This window comes from Cheilinus undulatus, linkage group 9, assembly GCF_018320785.1.
Source record: "Cheilinus undulatus linkage group 9, ASM1832078v1, whole genome shotgun sequence".
Lineage (NCBI taxonomy): Eukaryota > Metazoa > Chordata > Actinopteri > Labriformes > Labridae > Cheilinus > Cheilinus undulatus.
In genome coordinates, this window is record NC_054873.1 from 30244189 (window position 1) to 30272073 (window position 27885).

General features: G+C 39.3%; 1 protein-coding gene across 3 annotated transcripts; it reads right to left on the reverse strand.

The window, feature by feature from the left end:
• Positions 1 to 2772: 2772 nt before the first annotated feature.
• On the reverse strand, positions 2773 to 24271 carry plekhg7 (pleckstrin homology domain containing, family G (with RhoGef domain) member 7). Of its 3 annotated transcripts, none has more exons than XM_041796088.1 (16): positions 24059 to 24271; positions 22699 to 23474; positions 21508 to 21527; positions 19103 to 19221; positions 14678 to 14718; positions 14268 to 14369; positions 13701 to 13850; positions 13355 to 13450; positions 9816 to 9914; positions 7844 to 7957; positions 7312 to 7486; positions 4925 to 5040; positions 4465 to 4632; positions 4215 to 4368; positions 3395 to 3492; positions 2773 to 3026 (listed from the first exon to the last, which is right to left on the reverse strand). In XM_041796088.1, the coding sequence occupies exons 2-16, from the start codon at positions 23338 to 23340 to the stop codon at positions 2916 to 2918; spliced, it is 2205 nt and encodes a 734-aa protein (XP_041652022.1). In that variant the 5' UTR covers positions 23341 to 23474; positions 24059 to 24271; the 3' UTR covers positions 2773 to 2915. The 3 variants fall into 3 exon arrangements, with proteins under 3 accessions (XP_041652022.1, XP_041652024.1, XP_041652023.1); XM_041796090.1 differs by lacking the exon at positions 24059 to 24271 and adding an exon at positions 23820 to 23908; XM_041796089.1 differs by lacking the exon at positions 24059 to 24271 and adding an exon at positions 23710 to 23773.
• Positions 24272 to 27885: the final 3614 nt, after the last annotated feature.

Genomic DNA, 27885 nt, shown 5'->3' on the forward strand with positions numbered 1-27885 from the left:
CTGGTGACGCAGTCATTGAAGGTGCCTGCATTTTTATCATTTTTTTATTTCTGCTGCTTGTTTTTGACCAGCAGCTCTGAATACTGCTGGATCTGTGTGAGAGTATGTTTGCTCTGCTTAAAGCAATAACTGTGGCTGTGTGTTGGTGCTGTACCAGAGTGTGTGTTTTTAGTGTTAAAGCCTGCTGTGTTTGGCTGCTGTATGAATGACGGCTGCTCTCCGTCTCTCTGGCACATTGTTCCAGGATGTTGGTGCCGCCTTTGGGTGCAGTGCTGAATTACAGCTCTCTGTCTGCCACTGAGGGTGCTGTCAAAGTTAATACTGCTTTGTGTAACTTATAAATGATGTCATTTATTGGTCAGATCTTTTTGTGCAATTGTCTGAAGAATGGAGCAGGCGGAAACACTGTAAGCCGGGCGACAACGCTGGCATTTTCTTTTTTCAGACTCCGGCTTACCAAATCAAACTTTAATGCTCATAAAAAAAACACGTCCATCTCAGTTTCAAGCTCTTAAAAACACCTGTCTCCTTTTGTGTTGCTCTGGTTTTGTTACGTCTACCTCAGATTGGCACAGGAAAAGCATGATTTCTACATCTAAAGAGATCACCAATACTGCATTGTTGCCTGCATTTAGTGGAGGGGTTTGTGGTTAATCTGTCAAGCTGTACAGTCCATTAAATCTTGAAAGAGATTATCTGCACCTTATTGTATTCTGATCTCGTTCCAGCAGCAAATACATGACCGACCACCAATCAGCATTTTTAGCCCTGTTATGATCATGCTTATTAATACTAAGGCTGTCATAATTATCTTTGTAAATGTTTGTAATGTAAGAGGAAAAGAAATTATGTAACACACATGTGGATGTAAAAACATGACATGAACTCATCCGCCCAAGGTTTTTAACAAATCAGCACCACAAACGTGCACACACTGAATTGTGGCTTGCTCTGTGTAGCTGTCAGTTATCGTGCATGATGACTAAACTGGCCTGTGGCTCACACACGTTATCTCCAAGTCTTCATATGTGATGGTTGTGAAGGTGTGCCTTAGGCCAGCGTCTTGTACGTCTCTGCTCACTGTTAGTGGTGACACGCACTGTGTATGATCAGTCAGGGCGACCTGAAAGAAAAATGACACCATTTCTGTTCACATGCACCAGTTGATTTTCTAATTCATCATGACAAACCTAAATAAAATCTACAGTATGTTTCTACTCTCCTGTGTTAGATCTGTTTGTTGACTAGAACAATAGCATTCAGTGCTCTTTCTTTTATCTGAAAAAGATACCTCCCCTACAACACATATGACAAAAAGTGATGCATTACTGTCAAACATTAAATGTTAAGTGATTTTATAATGATCTGAATTTAGAGACAGGGCTGTCTAAGTACTCTGATAGTTTTTAATGACGAAACTATTTTTTAACAATTCTTAATAACAAACCTTTGAATGAACTGTCCATTAAGTGTTTCATAATTAGATTAGTTTGTGTGGGCACATCTGATTTTGAAAACCTCAGAGCACACGAAGCCTTTTGCCCCCAAGTGGGACCTGGACCTCTGGTTTAGAACACATGGACAAGAAAAACTCCGGCTGCCATTAAGTTGTCTTTAGTTATGTATCCTTTAAAGGTGATATACACCCATTTTCCACCTGCCAACACAGCTCCATCATAAGATGACGTGGACTATGCGACAAAAGAGGTTTTTGACCCTGTATAAACAGGCTGCCTGTCTGAGGTACATCTAACCTGGAATTTCAATAAAAGTCTTTAGAGCATCATAGAAAGGGCTGGGAGGGAGGTGGGATTAGCTAGCCCACCCCGTCTTTCCTACTGTCCCTCATCAGCCACAACATTCAGTTAATGCTCCTTTTTTGATTATAAGCCATGTAAAACAGTGATTCCAAAGCTAGGGCCAATATGATAATTAACTTTTTGAGCTGTTATCTTCCCATACTTTTTCCCCATATTCTGTACATACTTGTAATTAATTTAGTTTAAATTTAAACAGAAATGTGTGATAAAACCTCTAAAGTTGAGGTTTAAAGTTAACCCTCTTCAAATAAGACAGCTATTTGCAAATAAATGTCACCTAAAGGTCCATTAAAACTTCTGAGAAACTTCTGGTCTGTTAAATTTTGACACACCGACTTTACCAATCTTGTCCTGAACATGTTAGAGAAGTGTGCAGTCAACATGTCCCTACTTGTGAATATCTGCAGAGGAAAATGAAACAAAAGGCTGTTTCTTCAGTGTACTGAAAATCCTCTTGCCTGACATCTCTAGCTGCAGTTACAGGCACTGAAAATAAGATAGACAAAGAAATATAGTTGCTGATAATCTTGTGTGCTTCTAAGGTCATAAAAAGGGAGCACTATTCATTTCCATATGTATTATAACCAGTTTGAAGCCCCTCACATGAGCTTTTAGTAGCTTGTTCTTCAGCTTTAAATCTCATAAATCTATCTGACTTGTGATAGCAGTGAGATTTTTAGATGACTTGGTCAGAGCCAGGCCAGCCAGTCTTTTAAAAACATACTTTATTATCTCCCTTCAAAATTTTCATCCTTTTTGTCTTAAATTCTTTGACCAAAAAGCAACATGTGATTTAAATAAAAGCTTAAAAACTGATATTCAATGCAACCTAAGCTGACTTTGCATCATAAAGATCTTAAATAATACTCATGTAGTCTGAATGAGATATCAGAGAATGGAAAAAAGACAAACAGTTTCTACTATAGAATCAGACATTTATTTTACACTACCACAGCAGCTGCCATTAAAGGCAAACATTAATTTAAAAAAAAAGGATTCTAGTGCTGGTACTTTAATTTACAGGACATCAAGCGACAGTGAAGTGCACATTGACAGTAGAGACATTTCTGATGGCTTCTAGTGCTGTTTGATGGCTCAGATCTGTGAAGACTCCAGCCACAGGGAGGAGCTCTTGACCCGTGGCTGCTCGGAGTCCAGCTTCAGCAGTGCTGTCACAGCGCCCTCTATTTTTGAGATCCACGCTCTCTGGAAGAAGCCACACAAGAAGAGTCAGGAAGAAGCTTTCAGGAAGTTAACCATTCAGAAGTCAGCAGACATTTAGATCTACTTCTTGATAAGAATGATGAACACAAATCTTTGCTCCAGATAAACCACATGAACAAAAAGGGACTGAAACAGTTTACAGAAAGGACAAAAACACCACAGAAATTCAGTTATGTAGCAAGTGGTATCTCCAGAGTGAAAGGCATACATCTTTAAGCTTCACTTAACTACATAGCTCTTAAACGATTTGCTGTGTTTCAAAGCATTTTATAAGTTAAGTGCTGAGTCATCTCTTATACAACTGCATTTATTCTGAAACTTTTGAGAGATTCATGGTTTAAGTGATGTACCTTTGCAGCCTCTGATGCAGCCTGCAGGATGAATGCACCAATACACTGCTGGTAACGGTTCTGGTGCATGATGATGAATGAATGAGGCAGCCCTGATGCTACAAAGAATAAACAAAGGACAGTTAACACTAAGGGAGACACAACAATTACTTAGCATCAACATACCAACAACTGCTATCAAAAGAAGAACATCATATCAGAACACCTGTCTGCTAAGTATGCACTACATTTCTCCAACAGTTTGCATGGATGCAACAGTTGGGGGTTTCACTTAAATTAGTGGCCATGTTAACTGTTGACTTTCAGCTGAGTATGTTTGTGGATGTTGTTAAGACAGATGTGAAAACAGAAAGAGTCCAAACTGAGGATGCTCACTGGCCACTCTTTCCCTATCTGGCCAAATGTGCATTTAAATCGCCTTTAACCGACTGGTCCAAAGTATATAAAAAGGCTCAGAAAACAGAAATATTCATCACAGGGTCTTTTGGGGCTTTTCCACTGACTTATGGCTGCGCCAAGAATGATCCTGCTCTGGACCAGTACTTTCTGTTTTTTTTTCACATATTCAGGCATTGATCTCAAAAACAAACATTTCTGTCCCAGCTAGTTTGACGGACATGTTTGGCTCTGTGCGCTAAAATAACACATTTTACAGATGTGGATAATTGTGGACTTGGATTATCAGTTTCTCTGTAAGTCTGATCTCAGTTTTGTTCCTTCTGCTGTATTCTTCTTCACAAGGTAGTTAACAGCAAGTATTTCTCCAGCCTTAACCCCCATGGACTTGACAGTAAAAAAGGTCTAAAACAAGAGTTTTTACTTGAGGCATTGAGCTGATCAATGTTCCTGAGCTGGAGTCGGTCCAGAGACACCGGCTGGTCTAGAACTGTAAATGTGGAGCCTTCCTTCAGCAGCTGATCCAGCTCCATGTTCTGTGGCATCCTCAGTGGGTTCTGCTCAGGACCAATGGACCGCTACAGAGGAGGAAATGTGAAGCAAGCCAATTATGAAGTACACTACTACAACAGCCTATGGCCAATGGTCTTTGCAAAGACAACTGAGTGCTTTACCTTCTTGGTTCTCTTTATCTTTGTGATTAGCAGGAATTCATCAAACAGGAAGACGTAAACATCAACCAGCTTCGTATTCTCTGTGAGCACAAGCTTCCCTTCATGCAGCAGGCTCCTGTGAGAGATGAGATTCTCCAGAGTGACGGCCTTTAGCAGATGTTTCAGATTCTGAAAGAGAGACATTCAATCAAATACATTTTCAACTTCTGACATGTAAACTGAAACTGAGAGATGTGAGTTTCTGATACTAAAGTCACGGCTGATGACAGGCTGCACTGAAAATATGTGAACACTCAAAGTTTGCATTTCATCATATCTGATTTCACATCAAGATAAATGGTTACATCTGCTTATCTGTGCACAAAAGGCACTAGAGGATGAAGTTTTGGTCTGTAAACAATATTCTCAGAGGCATGAAAGCATAGCTATTGCTAAAATAAAGTAACAGAAGCAGACAGACCTCAGGTACGAAGGCACGCTTGTCTCTCTCCCACACAGGCAGCCAAACAAGGGCATCTCTCAGCTGTTTCACTTTCTGGTAGTTTTCAAGCCACTTTACCTTTCCCTCTAAATCACCTGAGAATAGAGAGCCAATATTTCAGTTGTGTAGGTTTGCCATGACATCAGGATTTTAAACTGTGATATATTTGTAAAAAATCAACAATACTGACAAAGGTTGCAATACCACAAAAAGAGAACTTCTGTGCACCTAAAATTGGAAATTTTCATATTTTTAGATTTCAAAAATACAGACAACTCCTGAACACTATCTAAATCAACCCCTTGCTGGCTTCCTGGGTGGTCTGCTGACCCACCAATTCGAGTCCCCTCTTGTACCAACCATTGCTGTGCTACTTGGGTAGACAAACTTTTAAACAGACCAAGTCTGACCAGTACATTGTGATGAAAATATGAGCTTAGTTTAGTCTCTCCTTAACATGGTTAAGAGGTGAACTTGGGGCGTTAGCAAGAGCATTAACATATCCACATCCAAATATGCCATCAACTTTATCCCTTTTCAAAAACCAAAGGTTAACAATGAAAAAAATGCCTTCTTTGGATTGGACTCTATGTTACTAACTATGAAGATACGATTATGCAATGAGGAGAAAGGACAGTACTACCACGCCTGCTTTAAAAGTCATCAATGATTTTATTGAGTCCTTGGACAGTAAGGAACACTGTGCTGCTCTTTCTATTGATTTGTTGGAAGCCTTTGACACTGTTGACCATGTCATTGGAAAAGACAGGCTGTGCTGAATCGGTCTATTTATCAAGTAGAACACATAGTGTGCAGGCTGGGGGGGGGGGGGCTGGAGCCTATCCCAGCTGTCATTGGGCGAGAGGCGGGGTACACCCTGGACTGGTCGCCAGTCAATCGTAGGGCTGACAGGTAGAGAAAGACAACCAGACACACTCACATTCACACCTACAGCCAATTTTAGAGTTACCACTTAACCTAACGAGCATGTTTTTGGTGCCCGAAGAGAACCCATGCATGCACAGGGAGAACATGCAAACTTTGCACAGAAAGGCCCTGACCGGGGAGCGAACCAGGAATTTGCTAATTGTGCTGCTGCCCATCTTGGTCAGGACACTCTTGTAAATGAGATTCTAACCTCAATGAGGCTTTCCTGGTTAAATAAATAAATATAGAAATAATTATCACTACTGAGTGACAACATGTGATTTTCTGATTTTGTTAAGTATGGCATTTCATTTCAAACTTATTAACACTGCTGTCAGCATATGTCAGCATACTGGAATGTTGTTACAGCTTTTCCACAATATTTACTAACCAGTGTTTCCGTATACAACTTATTGTCAATGCTGGTTTATTTAGGTAGAATAGAAAGAGTATGCGATTAGCTCAGTTGAGGGGAGACAGCAACCAACTGTGAGAGAACAGCTAATATTAGCAGACATCACTAGTCTACTGTACAAGAATAATGGCTACATTTTAGTACTGAATCTCTCCCTGTGTTTTTGTGCATTTTCAAACATCTGGTGTCAAAAAGAAAGTATCAAAGCACTGAAAATTCTGATTACTTTATAATTAAGTGAAACAGAAAATATGTATACTGACATAATCTTTTAATTTGGAAATAACCTTTTACGTTTTTAATTGAAGTGTTCCAGCGTGGCTCATAAAACATTTCTCTTTTATGTTGTGTAGTGATGGCTGCTGCCTAACATGGGTGTGGCCGTATCGTGACTGATTGCAGCGCACTCAGCTGTTACAGTAAATTTCCCCCGCACCCAGAGGACATTAGCCTTCTCATCTAAGTGATCCACTTCGTCACCTGTTCAGCCCCACCACACCTTTTAATGGTTATGGGAAAGTGTATGATTAAAGATTTGTGAGCCTTTGCTGTTTGGTGTTGTGTGCTCAATTTAACAGAATAACATTAGGCTGCAGTGCTGCAGTGATTTCCCACAGCCTGTCCCTGTAGTTACAGAGTAAACCCACACAACAGGTCTGCGTGCAGAGGCATGTGGAGCATAAGACAACGGTCACGCTGCTGGCAGGCAGCCAGGACGAGCAGCATGTTTTCACTCTAGGAGACACAAACTGCTCTGTTTGTGGTGATGGATTTAACCCCACTTAGATCTGCTTACCCTGTTTCCTTATCTTGATATATTTGTAAAGCACCTGCTAACAAATACCTGACTGAAGCAACAAATGAAGCGTGATAATTAGGGACAATTTTATTAGCAGTAGCTTTAAGATAGATTTAAACAAGTCCAAAAATATAAAAGGAAGAAAAGGAGACTACAACTAAAGAGTATTTTCTTTAAAAGACTAAAAATTAATATAAAATAGCTTCCAAAATGACGACTGCTTACATATAGATGTGTCCACCTGCTCTGCGATAGCCTGCAGCCCTCTGGTCTCATCTTCATCCTGGCATCTCTTTGCCATGTTCCGCAACAACAGCGGATATCGAGTTAGCCTCTGCAGTGGCACCACCAACAGGTCACGCAGTTGCAGCCTCCGGCACTGCTCATTCCTCTCACACCACTTAAGAAAAAAAAGGGAGAAGAGAAAGAGGGATAGGGTGAGAGGAGGTCAGAGGGGTGAAAGAGCTTGTCACAGTGTTTGTTAGAGGAGAGGGGGGATGGGCCTTAAAAAAGTGAGTGAGGAGAGATGTCACGTGGGAACAAAACATAATAAAGCCAAATAATTAAATGACAGGGAAGGCTGCACAGGATGCACATAACCTTAACTGCTCTCTATGAGACAGTGACCTGGTTGTTTAAGGAAAATGTTTCTGTGTCCTCTCTTAAACTTGGCACTCTCTGCCTGCTGCATTGTAAAGGCACATAGTGTCCTCACCTCTGCTCTCCCTGACTTCCCTCAGGGAGCTCCAACCCGTACCTTCATATAGGATCCAAAGTCCTCCCGGGGCTTCAGGCTGTCCAGATAAAGCAGAGCTGCGGAGTAGTTGAGGCAGTACTTCTGCAGGCAGTGGCACACACTCTCCCGGAAAGCCTGCCAAGAGACAGGAGTGTTACATAAATACACAGAAGCAGACTTCTGTGTCACACTGGCCATTAGGCCACTGATAAACTGATCATCAAAAAAAAGACGCCGATCTAAGTTAAAGCAAAAGACTTTGAAATCTGTGTGAAACTTTGTTTGTTTAATCAATGTGACTTGTCATAGTCTCAACAACCTTTGGACAATGGAGAAACTGAGACTATGACAACTTAAAATAGATCTATGATAATAAAAACTACAGAAAAGTCAGTTTAGTTTTCATCAGGGAAACTGAATAAGACTAAAATGTTAATGCTGGACTGTTGGATATTCAAAACCCATGATACTTCTCTACTTTAAGTAAAATCTGTCAAGATTCAAGAAGAGATGAGAGAGCAGGAGGAGCATGTGGGTCCATTTGTCTGTGTGCCTTCCTGTGTGAAGCAGTGTCACAGAGAGAGCATGAGCTGTTAGGTAGGTGGAATCTGTAACTATTCTGTATAAAACAAGGGTGGTATTTGCATCAAATTAAACCAAAATGTAGTACCTGGTTGAATAAGAACATCCAGACTTATAATATTAGCTGAAGCTTCAAGACAGCTCTCTTCATTATCCTCGCCATAATTATGTGTTCTAGGTCAGCTCAGTAAAATGAGATCTTGGAGAGGGATGTCATCATGCACTGAAATGTGTTTAATGAAATTTTTAAAAAATAGAAAATTCAGATTTTGGCAGGACTTCATTCAGCTGTTTGGAGAAGAGATAGACTTACTTTCCCAGCAATAAAAAAGACAGATAAGTTCTGTTCAAACCAGATGGCTATCTTATTTTCAGCAAGTAATAGAAAAATGCTGATTTTAATCAATAAACACTTGCATTGTTAAGTAGGATCAATAAGGGTATCAATATCAATGAAAATGAGTGATCCCATTTCTGCTGTGAAAGTATGTCACAACACATTAAAGTCCTTAAATCAAAGTAGATCAGTATCTATATTTAATTTTCAAATTCAAGTACTGGTATTATGTTATTATTATTATGTTAATGCGAGTGTTTTACAGTTGTATTAAATCCACCTTTTGGTTAATTAAGTTTATTTAAAGAGAAGAACAGGTTTGGTTTAAGACTGATAACTATACTTTAAAAAATGTTGTTGAATTAAACTGAGACTGAAACCAGTTCAATTTCTTTAGGACCAACTTTGATATGAATGCCAAAATAACACTGGTTTGAAACTTACTACTATGAGGCTACTATGAGCTTTATTTTGGTTCTTCGGCGTTTTTTGTTTTTTTTTTTTAGCAAGAATTGAACAATATGATGAGAAGCTTTTCAATAATTAGGGAAAAAATAAACAAACATAGCTAACAACCATAATAGTAGTCTCATTTTTTTTGCAAAAGATAAGAAACAGAAGATATTGATTTCTGATTGTGCATAAGTTTAGTACTTATAGGGGACATTAAATATAAACTAAACTATATTTTGGACTCCTATTTACCCTATTGATTGATTGTGTTAAGCAGGCACAACAAAATTATAGAAAACTTTAAAAAATCATGTGAAGGAGGATTATTAAAATCTATACCAGAATATGATGTTAGGTTTAACAAACTGTGGTTACAACCTGAGCTGTGTTGTTAGTAAAGTACTTGGTCAGTAAATAATAAATCAATAAAGTTTATAATCAATCACGCAGGAATGCATAACTTGTACGCATCTCCAACAAACATTTACAAAGTTCATCTTTACGTGTGAAGTCATTCCTCACTCTGCAGCGCCTTATCTGTGGAGTTTTATGACGAGCCATTAACTGACTGCGTCAGATTCAGACTGTCGGTGCGTGTCCACGTGTGCACCCCTCACTTGCCTTGCTCAGCAGCTCCAGCAGGGTGGGCCCGCCACCCTTGCTAATCTCCAACATGTCCTTGATGACACGCAGGAGGTTGTTCAGGAAACCAAAGCTCACCTGTGACAGACAAAAAACACTCAGTGTCAAATATCACTGACAATCAGGCAACACTTTAGCAACTCTTACGTAAAAAAGAATAACAACAACTGCGCCCTTATATGAAGGGCTACATGGGATTACACCAGAGGAGTTTGTTTTGTTTTTATTTTTTTCCTGCTTCATCTCTTCTGAATACTTTAACTGGACATCAAAACTTTACCACACAATTAAAGCACTGCTAACAAATATTTAATACAGCTGGGATTAATACAAATAAAATAAATCTCTTTGTAGTCCTCCAGTTAAACATTTCACCTTTTTTTAGCCATAAATAAGTTGATTTTGCACACACTGAAATTTGGCAGAATAAGGGCAAATGTTAGATTGACAAGGTGTCCTTTAACATACATGATGAATGATTTATTAAAAGATTAATAAATGAATAGGCAGAGACTGGACAGCACTCTAAAGTTTCTCCTTCATTTTTGACAGAAAGAGAAAACAACGCTAAGCAGTTGTTTGACATCAGATAAATTTTCGTCCCTGAAGGGAAATTTGCCTCAGGCAGCAGAGCTAAAAACAAATCGCTGTCTGTAACATCATGTAACACAAAAACAAACGCAACACACGAGGCTGACGCCCAATAGAACAAGTCAAGTAAAGAACAAAACATGATACAAACATCAAACATTTAAACTGAATATATGACAAACAAAAAAATGTGTCAACAAATGAGGTGCCTTGGATGATAACTGCAGTTAGCACTTTACATAGTTTCTGTTTGATTTAATAGTTTCAAGCTAAGATTGTCAAAATTGTTGTTGCTTTCCTTCTTTATATTTTAAAATTGTTATTTTAGAATTTTTAAGTCTGATTAATAACAAAAAAACTGAAACTTTCATAAAATGCTAATGAAAAAAATGAATAAAAATAAGACGTCAGACTTTCAGAATTATTTTTAACCAAGAGTTGCAAGAAGAACCAATATGCTGATAAAATGTGGTCTGTTAGCAACATATTTGTGCAGTTACAACAATGAGCTGGTGAGATTTTTTTTAGATTTATTTTAGATTCTTTAGATGGAAAAATATTAGTTTTAGTCACACTTTGATCCTTTTTAACCTTTTAAGTTTTATTCAAGATTTAGTTTACAAAAACTTTAAAGTTATTCTGTCCAGTTTTCTTCAGTAAAAAGTCCTTGGATCAAAGTCATTGGTTCAAGAAAAATAATTCATTGTCTTCAACTTCATTAGCAATGTTTTATATTTTTATATTTGCTTATAATAATGCACAAACTTAAATGAAACTGAACATATGGAATACTTACATGCCGGTAAAGGACTTTTTTTTGTAACCTGACACATCCATCTGGGAAAGCTTCAATAGAAAACGTTTGACAAAAGGCAGAGGCTTTGAAAAAAACTTGGTGTGATTGGGTGAACGTTCTGTCTGTCACATCTCTACCAGCCAATCAGAGCAACAAAACACGTGACGTAGCGGCTATTGAGCTGTGCATGCACAACATGGCGACTACAGACATGTAAGTACTTCGCTTTTGTCGTTTTTGAAAAGAAAACAACTCACTGCTGTTCTTTGTTCTTCTTTTAACAAAGAAATGTCAAGTTCTGATAAAACTGCCGCTTTAGCAGCATCCACGCTAATCTCTTCCTCCATAACTGCACCAGCTCTTGCTGCTGCTTGTTTACATCATGACTCTGCTGTGCCTGAAAGTACTGCCCCTCGTCGCTGATTGGCCCTGTCACTTTCTAACTGGGCCCAAACGGTTTGGATGGGAGTTTTGCAAGATGGATTTGCCAGTGAAAAACAAGGAAATGGGCGTATCCATCTGCTTTGCAAGGTCACTTTTTTTCCAAACGTGGAGTACTTTAATGGCTGGATGGAATCATGGTGTTATTCATAAAGAAAGCTAACCTGACACACCAGATAGACTGTTCCATTTGTCTACTGCATAGATACATTTCACATTCATCCGGGAAAGCTCCCACAGAAAGCCTTTAGAGAGGGCAGGACTTTTCAAAAAATTCTCCGAAGGTGATTGGAGGAACGTTCTGTCTGTCACAATCGTGATGGGCCAAGAGTGACAGGACAAAATAAGACTGAGCAGACACGCTACCACTGTCATAGCTGTGAATAGTGGAGCTCTTCCGTAAATAAATTTACACCAAGGATGGTCAGGAGACGTGCAAAAATGTCTTCTCTGCCAAGACTAGCTTTGGTGTCACTCTTGTTTCAAAGGAAAATGTGGTTCAGGTCTGATTAAACTGTCGCTTTCCTACATCTATATCCAAGCTAATAGCTGCTGCAGCAGCATTTGGACTGACCAGCAAACATCACCCGTAACAATCACAAACCCATCTCAAAGAAGACCGGGAGTGATAAACATCTTTTCTATCATTTAAAGCTTTCAGTGTGGCTCTTTTCTCTCATTTTGATAAAGAAATGTTGTCCAGTTCTGACAAACCCGCCACCTTTTGCTACATCCGAGCTAATCCCTCCTCTAGCAGCCATGGTGCACCACCCTGTAACTCTCACAAACTCATGCCGAAGCGTTTTAGTCTTTATTTCAAATAGAAATGTGGTCCAGTTCTGAACAAACTGCAGCTATGTTGAGGCAGCCATTACAATCAGCTATTACAACCAAACACTGCCCATAACATCCCTGTTCTCCTCGAAATACACTGATTGATCCGAACAGCGTGCTGTTTGTGACAAACGGTGTGGATTGGAGCTTTTTAAGATGGATTTTCCTGATGACAGATATGGAGTCTGGCAAGTTCATCTGCTTTGCTAAGTTAAAAGATACCCTTTATGATACTGATCTTTGTACTTAATAACAATAATTTTCCACACATAAATCTTTTTTTATATTGCTGGAAAAAAACAACCTTGCACGTCGTAAACTGCTGTTTTTAAAAGCACTATATTTAAAAATTGTTATTAATAATAATAATTCTTTAAACACACCACAGTGCCAGTCTATGCATGCCATCTAATGAGCTAATTAGTTTTCTTCTAACTGATTCCAAAGTGGATTTTGACATTGGATCACTATTTGACCTAACCGGACAAAAATAAAGTCTGGAGAGTTTACCACAGCTGTGTGGATGAAGAGAACCATCCAACAGCCTATTATGTTCTCATGCTCATTAAAGCAGCAGCCACATAGTTCATGTTCATTTTCTATAAATTTCTGATGTTCCAACTTAATGTAACTTATGTATTCTGCTTTGAGTTAAGTACCTTTCCTCTATGCTAAATGGTCTATCTTGGAATAAAAAAACAACTAGATTTTAATTCACTACTTTTATTTCATCACTCTTCTATCTTTGACGCTAAACAGGGTTACATAATGCTTCTGTGCTGTATGCTGTTTGTAATATTTACATGGTACATCTTAATAATACAGGCCTTGTGTCATATATTTGCATCATACTCACCAGGCAGAGCTCATTGAGGTTTGCAAACAGCCTCCAGGAGTCGACATCAGTCAGGCAGTTCCTCATCTGCAGGTCTGTAAGCGTAGCCAAAAACACCTGAAAGCCACAAAGAAACCAGAGAGGATGGGCTCAGGCTATCTGCTGTGGAAGCATTGAATTTCTAATCCATTGATGATGTAAAGAAAGGAAAACCCAAAGAGATTTCACATGAACCTCAATGACAGGAATTCAGGGAAAAGCACAAAGCAGCAGGTGTAGAGTTTCGTTAGGGTTTGGTCTGTTTATTTGTGGCCCTCTTTATGTTTGCATGTGCGTGAGCATTATTTGGCTTTGCACGGACACTCACCTCTTTGAGCACCATGAGCTGATCCAGGAAGTAGATACACTCACTGGTGAAGAGTTCCCAGATGGCTTCCTGTCTCTTGAAGCCCTGAGGGTCAGAGCCAGCATCCACCTGGGAGGACTGGTCCCGCAGGAACTCCGCCAGAGAGAAGTCCTGAACACAGACGGTGCAGGAAAGTGATCAGACGAGAACAGAACTTGAAACAGAAAAATGACATTCGATCTTAGCGTAGAAAGTGTGTTTAACATGCCAACTGTTTTTACTGTGGCTGCTAAGTTCCTACCACCATCCTGTCACACTCAGATGTATGTCAGTGTTTGTTTATACATGTGTGGGTTCGACCTGACTGGTTTCTTCCTCGAATTTCTGGTTCTTTCACAACTCATCATTTCAGTGTTGCAGGACTTCCCCCCTCACTGGCGTCCTGTTATTCCTGAGACACTTGTTAAACAGACTGTGATCTATTTGGTTTGGAAATCTGAATCTCCTGGCTGACTTTGCACAGCTTAGAGACCACAGCAAAACCAACATGACGATTTAAAAAGCAAACAAACTGTGTTTATTTCTCACCTTAAATCTTTGAAGGTCGGAGTTTCTCCAGTCTTGAATTTGTGTTGTTGATAGATATTTTTCAACATCTGATGCTGTGCACATCTGCAGCTTCCCTTTAGTCTGACAGGAAAATAAGAGACACACATTTTCTTCAGGTAGGTTATGTAAAGAATCAATGAGTGTGAATCCAGTAAAAGGAAGAATTCCCTTCTGTCCACATTATAGCACTAACCTAACTAGTTTGGCTCAAGTTTGGCATTTCAAGTGCTGACAAGTTAAAAAAAGTTGACAAAGGCAAAAAAGAAACCACTCAATGCTGCGTTCAGGGTCAGAGAACAATGTCCAAACAAATGCCCAGCTCTTAAAGAAAGAACATCAAAGCACGCTCTGAGCATCAGCCCACAACAACCAACACAAAACACACTTACCGTGCTGCGCCTTGAAAAAGGCCACTTTGACTTCTTAGTATCTGTAAAAGTCATGAACAGAGAACACGGGTAATCAATTAAAGAGCAGATAAAGTGAGCTACAACACTGGATTAGAATAAAAGTTTGTTAACATAATGTAAAGATGTTCAAGTGCCTAACTTAGACTTTAGGATTTACAAAGAATCCAGTCATTTTTGCAAATAAGAAAGAATTATTTCTCTACAAAGCTGCACACAAAGGGTGTGGGTGTAGCCTTTTATCTCTTGGACATGATTTCTGGTTCTGTAACACACACACAAACACTGGTGATGATGTGCATCCTTTGAAGAACAGAGACCCAATGAATAACTGGAAACGGGGGGAACTCTTCCAACCTGAGGCCAAAAACTGTGCAACAGTGCTGCCTTCTTTAATCTGTGTCCCAAAGTCTGCAATTAACTTCAAACAGGCCGGTGTAGCACACAGACTCTTTTCAGGATAACCAGGGCAGTTACAAAATGAACACAATTCATGGTAATATTCCTGCTTGAATTTTAGATTAAGGAGAATCAGAATTTATGATTCACTTGTAAATTTATAAAAAATTATGCAGCTGTGAGCTCGTTACAGAGTAGTAATTCTGCTGGCCAATGTCATCTGTGAGGTTGTGGTGAGATAGACAGAAGTTAGGCCAATTTTAAACAACCAGAAGAGCAAGACAAAATGTACAGGTGCAAAAAACAACTTTCGCTCACTTTTTTCAATTTTCTCTGATCAAACTGACTTAATCTGCTGACTATATAGGTCAATACCTAAAGTTTGAAATTCAAAGAAGAAGCAAGTGAAAGAAGAAACTTTGGAAGTCCCCGGAGGACATATGGTCTGTACATTCACAGATGTTTTTTTGACTTTTCTCAAAGTGTGATGTTAGTCATGTGACCTGAGGCACTTCAGGCTAGCGCTTCTGTGTTGTTGGATATTACCCAAACTGCAAAGTTTTCTTGTTTTCTGTGAATAATCTGCATTAAAGCCTGTGTACATACAGGCCACAAGTAACAGACAGTTACACCAACATGACTCTTGAAGCAGATGCTCAAACACACAAATCCTATTCTAGATGAGTTTATTCCCACTATTAGCAGCACCTCATCAAAGTGCTTATAATAATTGATCCATTAATAGCACATGTCAATTGTTTATTTTTGTAGCTTCATGTCTGCACAGTAGTGTGTGACAATAACAGCAGCTTGACACTGTGAGCTATTGTAATCTTAAATTACACTTATGGGGCTGGCCAGGTCAGCTTAACTCAACTTTGAACATGGTTTGAAATGGGTGACAAAATTAAAGGAACACAAGTTAATTTTCAAACTTCATAAGAAAACCAGTCGCTCTGTGCAGCTGTTTTCTCTCTCCTCTTTTCCTCCTCCTTTGTTTGTGTGCATCAGAGTCACTGTCAGAAGGATGCACGGTGTGGTTTATGAAAAGATATGATTGTTAAGAGATCAACACTTCAGCTTTTTATCTCCAGGTGTTTAAATCTGGATCTAGTAAACAACTTGGAAGATAGCACCATTTGTAACACAACACCAAAATTTTAGGTGAGCAGAAGTATTGGACCAGATAGGCTTAAAATAGATTTGAGTGAATAAGACTTAATATTTAGTTGCAAATCTTTTGCTTGCATCAACTGCATCAAGCCTATGGCCCACTGACATCACCAAACTTTGCATTCTTCTTCTTTTATTTATGCTTTTCCAGGATTTCACCGCAGCCTCTTTCAGTTGTTGTTTGTTTGTTTTTGGTGTTACTCCCTTCAGTCTTAGAAGGTAAAATGCATGCTCTATAGGGTTCAAGTCTGGAGATTGACTTGGCCAGTCTAAAACCTTCCACTTCTTGCCCAGGATAAACTCCTTTTTTTGATGAAGTTTGAATCAATTTGGTTGCATCTCTCTTTAATTTGGAAAAAAAAAAAGTTTCTGTAGACTTCTGAGTTCAGTTCGTTGCTGTCATCATGTGTTCGTCATCAGTTAAGATTAATGAGCCTGTCCCAGAAGAAGCCATGCAAGCCCAAGCCATGACATTGCCTCCATCGGGTTTCACAGATGAGTTTGTATGTTTGGGATCATGAGCAGATCCTTTCAATCACTTTTGTAAAGGTTTATCTTTATCTGAGGCTCATCTTTGTACTTTTTGGCAAATTCCAGCCTGGCCTTGCTATTCTTCTTAATGAGTGTTTTTCATCTTCTGGTGTAGCCTCTGTACTTTTGTTCATGAAGTCTTCAGTGAACAGTAGATGGTGATACCTTCACTCTGACCTCTGGAGGTTGTTGTTGATGTCACTAGTAGTTATTTTAGCTCTCACAATGTTTCTGTCATCAACTGTTACTGTTTTCCTTGGTCCACCCATTCAAAGTCTGTTACTGAGTACCAGGGCTTGACATTAACACCCGCCAACTAGCCAAATGCGGGTGGATTTCGGCCATGGCGGGTAGCAGTGTGACTCTAACTAGCCACGATGGTGGGTTGAATTTATCAGTGTCACAACTTATGCTTCACTCTGAAAGTGCTTGTCAGTTAGCCCTTATGATTTAGACTTGTTACAGAGAGGCTCTTCGGCACATAAAAGCTCAAATTTCCCTCCAAAATAACTGAAAAGTGGCTGGTCTCTTCATCCATTCGTGTGTATTTTACGCAGCGCCAAGGGCTTTGATGCTGTATGACACACACAAACGCAACACTCACAGACATATACGGACACACACTCGCACTGACGTGTTGGTTAGACTGAAGGCTGTTTAGGGAAAATATTTTAGAATTTGCAGAATAAATTCAGACCTGAACTTTCTCTTGCTGCTTTACAGTGCCTCTCTGTCCATGTTCATCAGTGCCGTTTATGTGTGTGTGCTCTCCAACTGTGTGTCTCTGTCGCTTGTGCAAGCCAGGGCGGGCGGTGTGTCTAAATATTGTTTAATTACACCATTGTTTAAATACTCCATCTATAGTCTTTGGTTGTTGAGGGCGATCTAAATGATAAAAACTTCTGCATAGGTGCGCATACTTTAAATGTTATTGAAACTTTTAAACATTTGTATATTCAGGGTTAATTATAAATTTGCCATAAATTGATAATTAACGGTTATAAAAGATGAGAGAAACTCCAAAACTTTAAATCAGTTCACTGAGGTAGTGAGAAACAGAGGCAGGAGGATTAAAGTCTTTAACTGATCACTTAGGAGTCCAAGAGAATTCAACTAAACGGTGATTTTTTTTCTTCTTATATTATACATCCGTTGTTTAATGTTCTCCAAATGTGAGCTTCACCAACAACTGTAAGTCATCTATTATTTGAAGAGATATTTTAATTAGTATCAGACACACGTATGAAAACATTTCCTCCATACAGTATAGAGCAGAGGACAGGAGAAGTTGGACACTTAATATTCTCTGGTGAAGATTTGTCAGAGTGAAAATTAGAGATGTTCTTGTAATCTGCTGTAGCTTTTTCTAATAAACAGCCGATTAACAGTATTTCAGTTTTAGCATAAACTTGATACCCATTAAGAAAATAAAAATCTAAGAGGTTTGACTCTTAGATGACTGTCTCTAACAGTCTGACCCATATCTCAGTAGTGTGCTGTTTCATATGTACAGGGAGAAGTGCTTTATTAAGAGGAGAGCTGATATTGATCATAATGGTGAGGGAAAGTAGAGCATGTGTGTCATATCATACCCTTTGTACCAAATTTGGCATATAGCTCAGAGTTACCAAACACCAAAGTTGTGGCTAGTGGAAATACTGAGTGGCTTGTAAGTTTGCAGAACCACTAGCCACCGTGGCTGGTGAGCAACAAAGTTAATGTCAAACCCTGCTGAGTACACCAGTGGTCTCTTTCTTCTTCAGGACATTCCTAATAGTTTTTCTGATTATGGCCAATATTTGTGCAATGGCTCTGATTGATTTCCCATCTTCTCTCAGCTTCACAATCGCTTGTTTTTCGCCCACTGACAGCTTTTTGGTTTTCATGTTGATTACACCTCTCAACTATATGCAGTCTGCACTGGCAAAACCCAAATCTGAGACTGAATGTAGACATGCAGTGCTATTTATTGAGTGAATAATCAATGTAATAGGACACACCTGGGTAACAAAACCAACCTGTCAGTCACATGTTCCAATACTTTAGCTCACATGAAAAATGGTTGGTTCAATGTTCCTTAGACTGCCTGAAGAGCATGCAACAGTTTAGTGAAGCATGATATTTCATCTGGTGCGAGGGATCCTGACCGATTCACTGATAAAATCATGAGCAAACTTATCTTCATGGAGGGAGTATATGACGGGCGCACTACTGGGAGAGACAGGGCTAAATCTGCCATTTAGTTTATACGTCAAGTAATGCTTGGATTAAAAACATGATTGATAAAGTAAATGAACATTTTACCAGAGAAGTTTGAACCATTTAGAATGTCAGCTGCTCCGTTGGACACAAAAAGGTCCCCTGGTGAAACATCCAATCCTGGAAGGCTGACCACCACAGAGCTCCGCCTCCTCTCCTGAAGCCTGAAAGAAAGCAACAAACAGGTGAGCATCTTCAGATGGTGTCACGCCTTTTTTTTTACTGAAGGCTAAGAAGTAATGCTTGACATTTTAAACAAGCCTCAATGGCCATCAGAGATTGGCTGCATGTTTTTTTAAAATGTAGTACAGCACAAAGAGAACAGACAGAGTGAGAGGAAATAACAGGATTCCTTTTGTCATTGTAAATGTTTGAAATGCCTCTGAAATACCATCTGCATTGTGCAGCAGATTTGGGATTAACATGAGTATCAAAAATTAGAAAGGCCAAGTGTTTTGTGTCTGGATTATACGTAGGTATCTGCTGATTAATGGATCACCCTATGTGTGTGTAGGAAGGCAAGCTGTGAGTGTGTTGGTTATAATCCTCTTGGTTTCTTTTGCACAGTTACTAACTGAGGCTTTGCTTCGGCTGGAAAAACACAGGCCTACCTTTTAGCCTCAGGGTAAGCTCAAACAGCCACTGTTCTCAAGTGTTTAGACTTATCCTCTGCTGTTGTACTCTCTAGGGATTACTGCCAGGACTAAAAATGTACATTTAACAAACCAAAACTCTTAATAAATGCATTTCTAACTGAATATCTCAAAGGGTCTGGCCTCTTTGATGTTTCTTTTTGCAGCAGGAATAAAAGATTCTTGACACTGTAAAACTTGATGGGTGACTTTCTGACGCTAACAATCCCAATCCAACAACAACAAGAGGCTTTTAGTCATTTAAGACAGCTGCAACAGTCAGCAGAAAAGACCTACATGGCAACCAGACAGGCTGGTTTTTTCTGAAGGTAAGGTTCACTTTCAACACATTGACTCTGATCAACGGCTGGTCAGCAACCTGTGGCAACATAGTGAGGTCTCTCTCATGCAGTATGTCATGCTATGGCATTAAAGACAACAGCATTAAAAACACATGACAAAGAAGGAAATGATTCCCAAGAACAAACACTTCCGAAGGATAAAACAACACCATTACAGTAGGCGAGTTTAAATACTATCTATCTGACAAAGGTTATCAAGATGTGTTCAGACCACAAGGAAGCTATGCTAACAAACAAGGACGAACATCCCCGTTTATGACAAAGGTACAATAAAGCATGGCAGAAGTACAAGCAAGAGGAACAATGCTACTCTGTCCACAATTAAAGTATACCTTATTTGAATGAATGCATGCCCTTTCTTCCTCTTACAGATTATATTTTGCCTTCAAACAGTGGCTGCATTGCTGCTGCTGAGCTCGCACCATTGCACAAGCAGCAAAACTCGAAATACACATGTAGGCTACACGGCTGCAGGAACAACCTGTACAGTTTAAGCTGGACTACAACCGGTACTTTTGTGAAATGAATGAAAGCACCAACAACTGTTCATTACTCTCACTATGCTTCTCTTGGTAAAATGATACATCCCCCTCCCATCTGCCTTCCTAATCGATGTATAGGCAGTTGGTGCTGAATCGACAGTAAAACAGACAACAGTCAGCTGCAGCACCTGGACTGCTGGACAGGATCTGTTGCTAATGGGACGGTAAGGAAAGCCCGATTACCCCTCTAAACCAGGTCAGTGCCTCCTTGCAGCTCATTCCACAGCATCCTCACAATGGCATCCTGTTGCTTTGTGAGAGCTCAGAAAGCTTCCTCTGTGCGCCTCTCTGCCACCGAGAGCACTTGTAAAAATGGATGTTTTGTTCCTGCACAAGAGAAATAATGATGCCCTCAAAAACAAAACTGTCCTGACCAATAGCTCGCAGGGCCCTGGTCACTGTAAGAGGCACAGTGCCAGGGTGTAATTACAGGGACAATAGCTGCCTAATTATCCAGTGAGGGGAAGAGCCCTGCAGCCCATTAGGAGGGGTGTGGGTGGCAGTAAGAGAAAGCCTTAATGAGGGTTTGTCTAGCCCATACATAACCATGGGACTCTCAAAACTTAACTCACCAAGCTGATGCTCTGTTAACAAAGACATGAATGACAATGAATTCACAATGGGGCTTCTTAAAGCAAACATCTAATCATGCTCCCTCATGGCATGGCATTTATGATGCCACAGTGACATGCTATAGCTCAGATTATTCAGTTGTTAAGAAATAATTCAACACAATTGCTCACTGTGGAAATGAGAGATATTGATCCATTTCTTTCCTGTGGTCCAGTTTGTCAGTAGCAGGATAGAGCTTTACTCCATTCCTGATATGCAAATATGATCTGATAAAGCTGAAAGTAAAGGTCCTGGGCACAGGGAATGCAGACAACATGCAAAACAGTCCAAGGTTCACTTACCTATTTAGCTCCCTCTCCTTCTGTAAAAAAAAAGAGGTAAGAGCTGCATTAGTCAGTGCAAAAGCATATTCCAGTTGTCATTCTTCACATTAAGCTTGCTGCAGATATGCATTTCAGTCATTTGCCACAATAATCATTAATGATTTCAAGTTTTAGCATAAATACAATCAAGGTGAAATGTAGTTATAACACTACAGATATGCCATATAAGCAGTGAGTTAGCATGTCCTACTGTACAGTGAGCATTAAACAGAGGCTCCACAGGCCTCCTCCTGCCAGCAACACCACTATATCACTTTCAAAGACACTCAAATTTGAATCAGTGTTTTAAGTGGCCGCTTGGACTCAAAGCCTCTGATATCTGAGGAGAATGTCGGGACTCTATTGAGAATGTGCTCGCTTGAATACCGCGAGCTGATGAATAGATCTCCCCATTATCTTTTTCCATCGCTCACTGACCCCTCCATTATTGGGTGACTGCTGACTGTGGCGAGTGGGGGCCCAAGGAGAGCACTTCCCAGGGCTCTGCGGGCAGTGGGCTTGGTCGGAGCTGTCAGTGCATGTAACTGCTGATTCATTTGCTGTCAAAAGCTTGCATTGTGAGTGACCACCACAGGAGGCAAGGCCCAATGAGGGAGTGATGGTTTTCAGCAAGGAAGGAATGTGTAACCTTTTAATTTATAGATTAAAAAAATGCTCATCAGACTTTGCTGCATCATTCATTGTGATGGTGGGAAGAGGAGTGCAGAAAGGTTGCCAAAATTTTAAATACTACAATCCTTTTTGGGGCCATGCACTTAAAACCAATTAAATCTCAGTTATGCTAACATCAATGGCACCAAAAGTACACGGAGTAACAAAAAACTGATGTTAAGTCATATTTTAACCCACAACGGCCACAAGCAAACTGGCTCAATTGCTTCTTTATAGTGAGAAGGTGTGTATTTATGCAATTTAGACAGTGTGCAGCAGTCTGTCTGCATTTTTATGATTATAGACAAGGTCTTAACTAATTATTGGGTTCTTTGGATTATTTCTTTGTTGCCAAGGTATCAAAACAGATATTGATATCATCTGATTTTCACTAGAGTTGTACTGTTTCTATTGTGGCAACCCTCGTTTGCAGGATGATTAGGGAATCAAATAATTTTCTCCAACTGTGTATGTGAAATCACACGGAAAACTGCTCACCTTTACTTCAATTTCAGTAAATCCAAACTCTTTATCACCAGCAGGATGAGCACTGTTCAGTTCTTGTCTTTTAGAAGTGATGCAGTTGTCAAAAGTCTTTGATCGATGTGATCTTGTTCTCTGTCGGCCGGACGATGAGTTAGTCTGACAGATCTCTCCATCAGAGAGGGGGCTCGCTGCAAGAGGAGACCTGACTTTGTGTCCTGGGGACAGGGGGTTCATGGGTGACGATAAGCTCCCTGAAGAAAACTCCTGCCGAGTGCTGCCCACTCTGACAGGATCCCAGGTATCTGACAGGGGTCGCCTGGTGCTCCTCATTCTCCTCAGTGTCGGAGATGTGGAGATGCGCCCTGGGGCCTGCCGGTCAAACTGGAATAAAGGTGCTACCAAGCCATCAGGGTCCACCAGGGATGAGTGCCTCAGCTTGGAGTGAGTCCGTGTCAGGTCTATGTGCATTATGACCGGGCTGCTGGTCTGACTCTCCTTGTGCTCAAAAGTCTGTACCCATTCTGTTTGTGTCTGTGCGTTTGCCACACCTGTTGTGACAACTTCATTTTCAGCCCACTCGATGTAACTCCAGTCCAGCTTCTTCTCCACGTCCTGGTCTTTCTCTTGTAGGATAACGTGTTTCAGCGCAGACATTATAACCACAAAGGCATTGTAGTGAAGCAAAGATCAGAAAAAGTATGATCGAACGGTCTGGTTGCTTCGTCTCCTCAGGGTTAAGGTCAGATGATAATCCTCTTGCATTCCCACACTGTTCACCTCTAAGGCTTCTGGGGAGGGGGGAGAAGAAAAAGTGTCAATATTCACAAAGAACATGAAACGTACCTTCTAATCTTCTGAGAGTGGATTTCAATTGTTAAAAGCAGTCATTTGGCCGCACAGTAGCCTTAAAAATATGCTTTCTTTATAAGTAGATTAACATGTCTGTGTAACTGTGAAAGTACATGTGGTAAAAACATAACGACATAATTCATACAATTCATACAAAGCACAATAACATCTTACTTTGGTATATAAGCCTGGACAATGTGACACAAAGAACCAAAGGAAGCCATGCACCTTATTCCAGCTCTCCTGTCTCTGTCTATTATCTGGTTCCGTGTTTGTACACTCACTCATATTGATTTCCCCTGAAGCCTGCTAAAGAAACGTTTTCCCACCGTACAAGCTTATTTGTTTATTCAAAGCGGCGCGAGCAGTTAACACGGCACAGGCACGAGGCCACAAAAAAGAACTAGTGTATCCCTGAGTTCACAGCGCTAATTAACTGTACTGAAAATCACCTGTATGAACAAAGAAATAGCGCGCGCGTGCGAAAAATGTCATTAAACCGTAACAAGTGTGGTTTACTTACATCCACCGCTGCCTCGCGACAACTTGGACGACTGGTGGCAAAGTGAAGGGTGACACCGGGAAGGGGGAGAGCCTCTCTGCTGTTGTGGGTGCTGGAGGAGGAGGCGAACTGAGCGGGCTCAGTGTGAAACTCAGAATAAAAGAGAAAAAGTCTCCGGTTGGCGATATTTTCGGTTTGGGGTCAAAACACAGGAGGAGGAAACAGGTCTGTGTGGAGCGGAGTTAAGGAGGGAGGAGACTGTGTCACCGTCCCGAGCTCGTGCAAAGGTGCGACTGCCTCACCGCCCGCATGGGAACATCAATGCTCTCTCTCTCTCTGTCTCTCTCTCTCTCACACACACACACACTCACACACAGAGAACAATAAGTAGGTTATTGCAGCCAAACGTCATGTATCAACTGATAAGAATAATTTCTTCAAACATGATTCCAATAATAAAACTTTGTTATCAAAAATGTTTATTTTAAAAGTTTGTCTTTACTCCGTATTTTCCTACCACATTTCTCTTACTTTTATATTCAGAACACTATGTTCTGGGGACTTGACTGAAAAGTTAACTAAGCCATGTTTAAAGACGATCTCTCGTTGCTGAAATCGTAAATCAAAGTGGATAAATCTCTAAAGAAAAACCTCTTGCAAGTTTTTATCACCAGACTAAAGTGCCAAGAGATAAAGTGTTTTATATTAATTCGCTCCTAGTTGCATTATTATTTGTTAATAAACGTGTAGGCAGACAACTGACCAAGGTGAAGATCATAGTTTAAACTTATAAATAGAGAACTATTTAATTAATTTCTAAATGATGATTCATAAATGAAACTGAGTATATGATATTCAATGTATTGGAGTTATGTGGCACTAAATGGAAAACTCCTCAAAGCAAAATTACCTTTAAATACGAATAAATTGTACTAAAGGATTATCCCTGGTTAAATTAAGGCTACTTCAGTCATTCATAGTAAGAACAAAACTATTCAAACGGATGAGTTGATATCCTCCCATAGGTCACATAGCTTTAACATCAAGCTACTTGCTACCAGAGGTGGAAAAAGTACAAGATTTGACTCAAGTAAAATTACAGTTTCTTTGGTTAAAATTCACTTGAGTAGAAGTTACAGGCCAACAAATCTATTCAACTGAAGGGAAAAAAAACGATTCTTTTTAAAGTTTAGTTAAAGTGCTGAGAAGGCTACTAATACTGGAGAGTTGTACGGTAAAATATTGTATTTCCTTAATGTGCTATAATAAAGTGAGAATATGAATCTTCAACCAGGGAGTTTAGGTCAAGTCACGCCTTTACAATAAAGTGAAATGCAGCAGCTGTTTTTGGATGTGGAGTAATCATTCTCTCATTAAACGTCATACAGTCAAAGCTTCAATCACATATAATTAGAAATTCCTCTATTTGACCTGGAGTTTTTTTACGCAGTAACTGATGCTTTGAAAAATGTAATGCAGTAATACAAAAGTACAAGTAGGCTATACAAAAAGCTACTCGGTTACAGAATTTTGAGTAACTGTAATCTTTTACTTCTCACCCTATACTGTAGGGCCCTGCCAGTAAAACTCGTTTTAGTAACAGCATAGACCCGAATGACAATAATACATGTCAAAGATACAAACTTAATCAGGGAAGGCGTGAACCAGTCTGTGTCAACATAAAATAATTTTACTGCATAAAAAGGTCAGTATAATTCCGCTAAGCAACAGTAAGCCTCACCCAGAGACTTCCTGTAGGCCCCCTTTTCTTCTAAATGAGCAAATTTTTATAGGTTGCTTTCATCTTTTCTGGTTCTCCAATTCCCATATTACGTTTGTATACCTGTTATATAGGCTGGCCTTATTTTAAAACACCTTTTTTTTCATTATAAGGTGAACATTTGCCCTGAAGTCTATCTGGGTGAATTCGTGGATCGTTTTTTAAATGTGTGTCACTGTGTCTTACCTGTAACAGTGCGCAGGTGTACACGCCTGAGTTGTCGGCGCCTGCATGAAAAACCTTTCTGTTTGCATAAAAACAAAGTCAGGGAGCAGTAAAATCTAATAGCTTCATCTAATAGCTTGGGAGAAAGAACACTAGAGGGCGATATAGTTCCGAAAATGGGAGCAGTTTTATTACACTGTACCTGGATCAGTTTCACTAATGATCTCTGGCGACCCCTGGTGGAGTAGTATGAATATTACATGAAAATTGTTCAACCACCTAAAGGAATGTTGTATAAAGAAGAACAAACGATTTCTGAAATTTGAGAATAAATAAATAAGAATGGATTCACATGTAGGTTGCCATTGTTGTACAATGCTCTCTGGATAGTAATGTCAAATGGTTTCATTGTTCTTCTTTTCATATCTTTCTGTTTGTAATCAACCCAATCTGCATTGCTGTAACTTCTTCTTCTTTGTCCTCTTCCCTAAAACTGCACTCGGGTTAAACATTAAAAAAAAAAAAAATACCTTTTCCATAGGAAGAAGAATAATGCAACCATTTGTCATTACTACTCAGAGTGCTTTGCACATCTAAGGTAGCCTGGATGTATATCTATTTTCAATTAGCTGAAAATATTGAAATCTGGTATTTTGGGGGTTTTACGCACAGCATACATTAAAAAAAAGAAAAACAGTAATGTTGATCTAAAAAAAGTCAATATGTCTTAATATATGAAGGGCTACTTTAAGCGTTTAGTTATAGTCTCGATGTGAATCAGGTAAAATAAAACTGAAATATCTGTTCTGATTTAAAAAAAAAAAACTCCTGAAGCTTAATTTTGTAGGATGCCTCACATATAAATATAAAGATGAACCTTTGTTTAATTTTATATCATTTTTTTTCTCTATGTGTCTTCACTGTGTCACTCTTTGAGATGTGTGTTACATTTAGATCAACTTAAAACAGGAGTTATATTTACTGTAATAATCAAAAGAACCATTTTGACATATATGCTTATTGTAGCTAACATTGTTAGATAACATTAAATAATTGTGTAAGCAACGTTTTACCACTTGGTTGAGGTGGAGTAAGATTTATACATTGTCTGGCAATTTCCATCTTAGAGGTCAGGCCCTTCAAAGAGTCACATCTAAGAGGAAAAGGGAAGATAAGCAGAAACTTTAAAAATACAGTTCTGATAAATACATGTGAGTCTTTTTAATGTTGTACCATTTTTTTGTGAAAATGAACACAACAATAAACTTTTAAGTCAAGCTGTAAACGAAATTAGTAATTTATTTCATCCATCCTGTTTTGTCTTAAACACACACACACACCATTATCTTTTCTAAATTATATTTATATTTAAAAAGCTTGACTGCTACTTTTTTCCCCTCAACTTAAAGTACTTGCAAAAACACATCTTGTGCATTTTTGGTGCCTCTGTAGACAAAGTAACTCTTAAAGCTTCTCTGAATTTATACTGTGCATTTCACTTAAAAAAAATCTTATCCTTCTTACTTTTCACCATAAAACCTATCGTTAAATTCGACTCTTTCCTGTGGAAAGTACAAAAGGTTCAATACCTGTCCCTGAGCAGTGATTTCAAACATTCATTATACTTATAAAAACAGATTCAGCACTTTCTTATGGAGGACATGAAAAGGAACACCATTAACATGAATCTGTTTCTAAAATCTCCTGATGGGAGCTTTTAACTGCATTTTTGAAAGAAGATGCAAAATGCTTGGTATACCCAATGAGTTTAAAAATCAAAACCATGTTTAAAATCAACAGTAAAACCACCAGAGATCTCTATATATCAAAAATAGCCAGCAATTAAAATTTACCCTGTGTTTGAGGGTATTGGTTTTCATTAATGGCACTGATCAAGATCAGT

What these genes read in the sequence shown, in the direction of transcription:
- plekhg7 (XM_041796088.1), bottom strand. Translation starts at nt 23,340, where the DNA reads ATGTCTGCGCTGAAACACGTTATCCTACAAGAGAAAGACCAGGACGTG. An exon ending in ACCTCAATGAGCTCTGCCTG is followed by an intron (nt 9,915 to 13,354) that starts GTGAGTATGATG and finishes TGTCTGTCACAG; the next exon opens with GTGAGCTTTGGTTTCCTGAA. An exon ending in TGCTGGAGCTGCTGAGCAAG is followed by an intron (nt 7,958 to 9,815) that starts GCAAGTGAGGGG and finishes GTCTCTTGGCAG; the next exon opens with GCTTTCCGGGAGAGTGTGTG.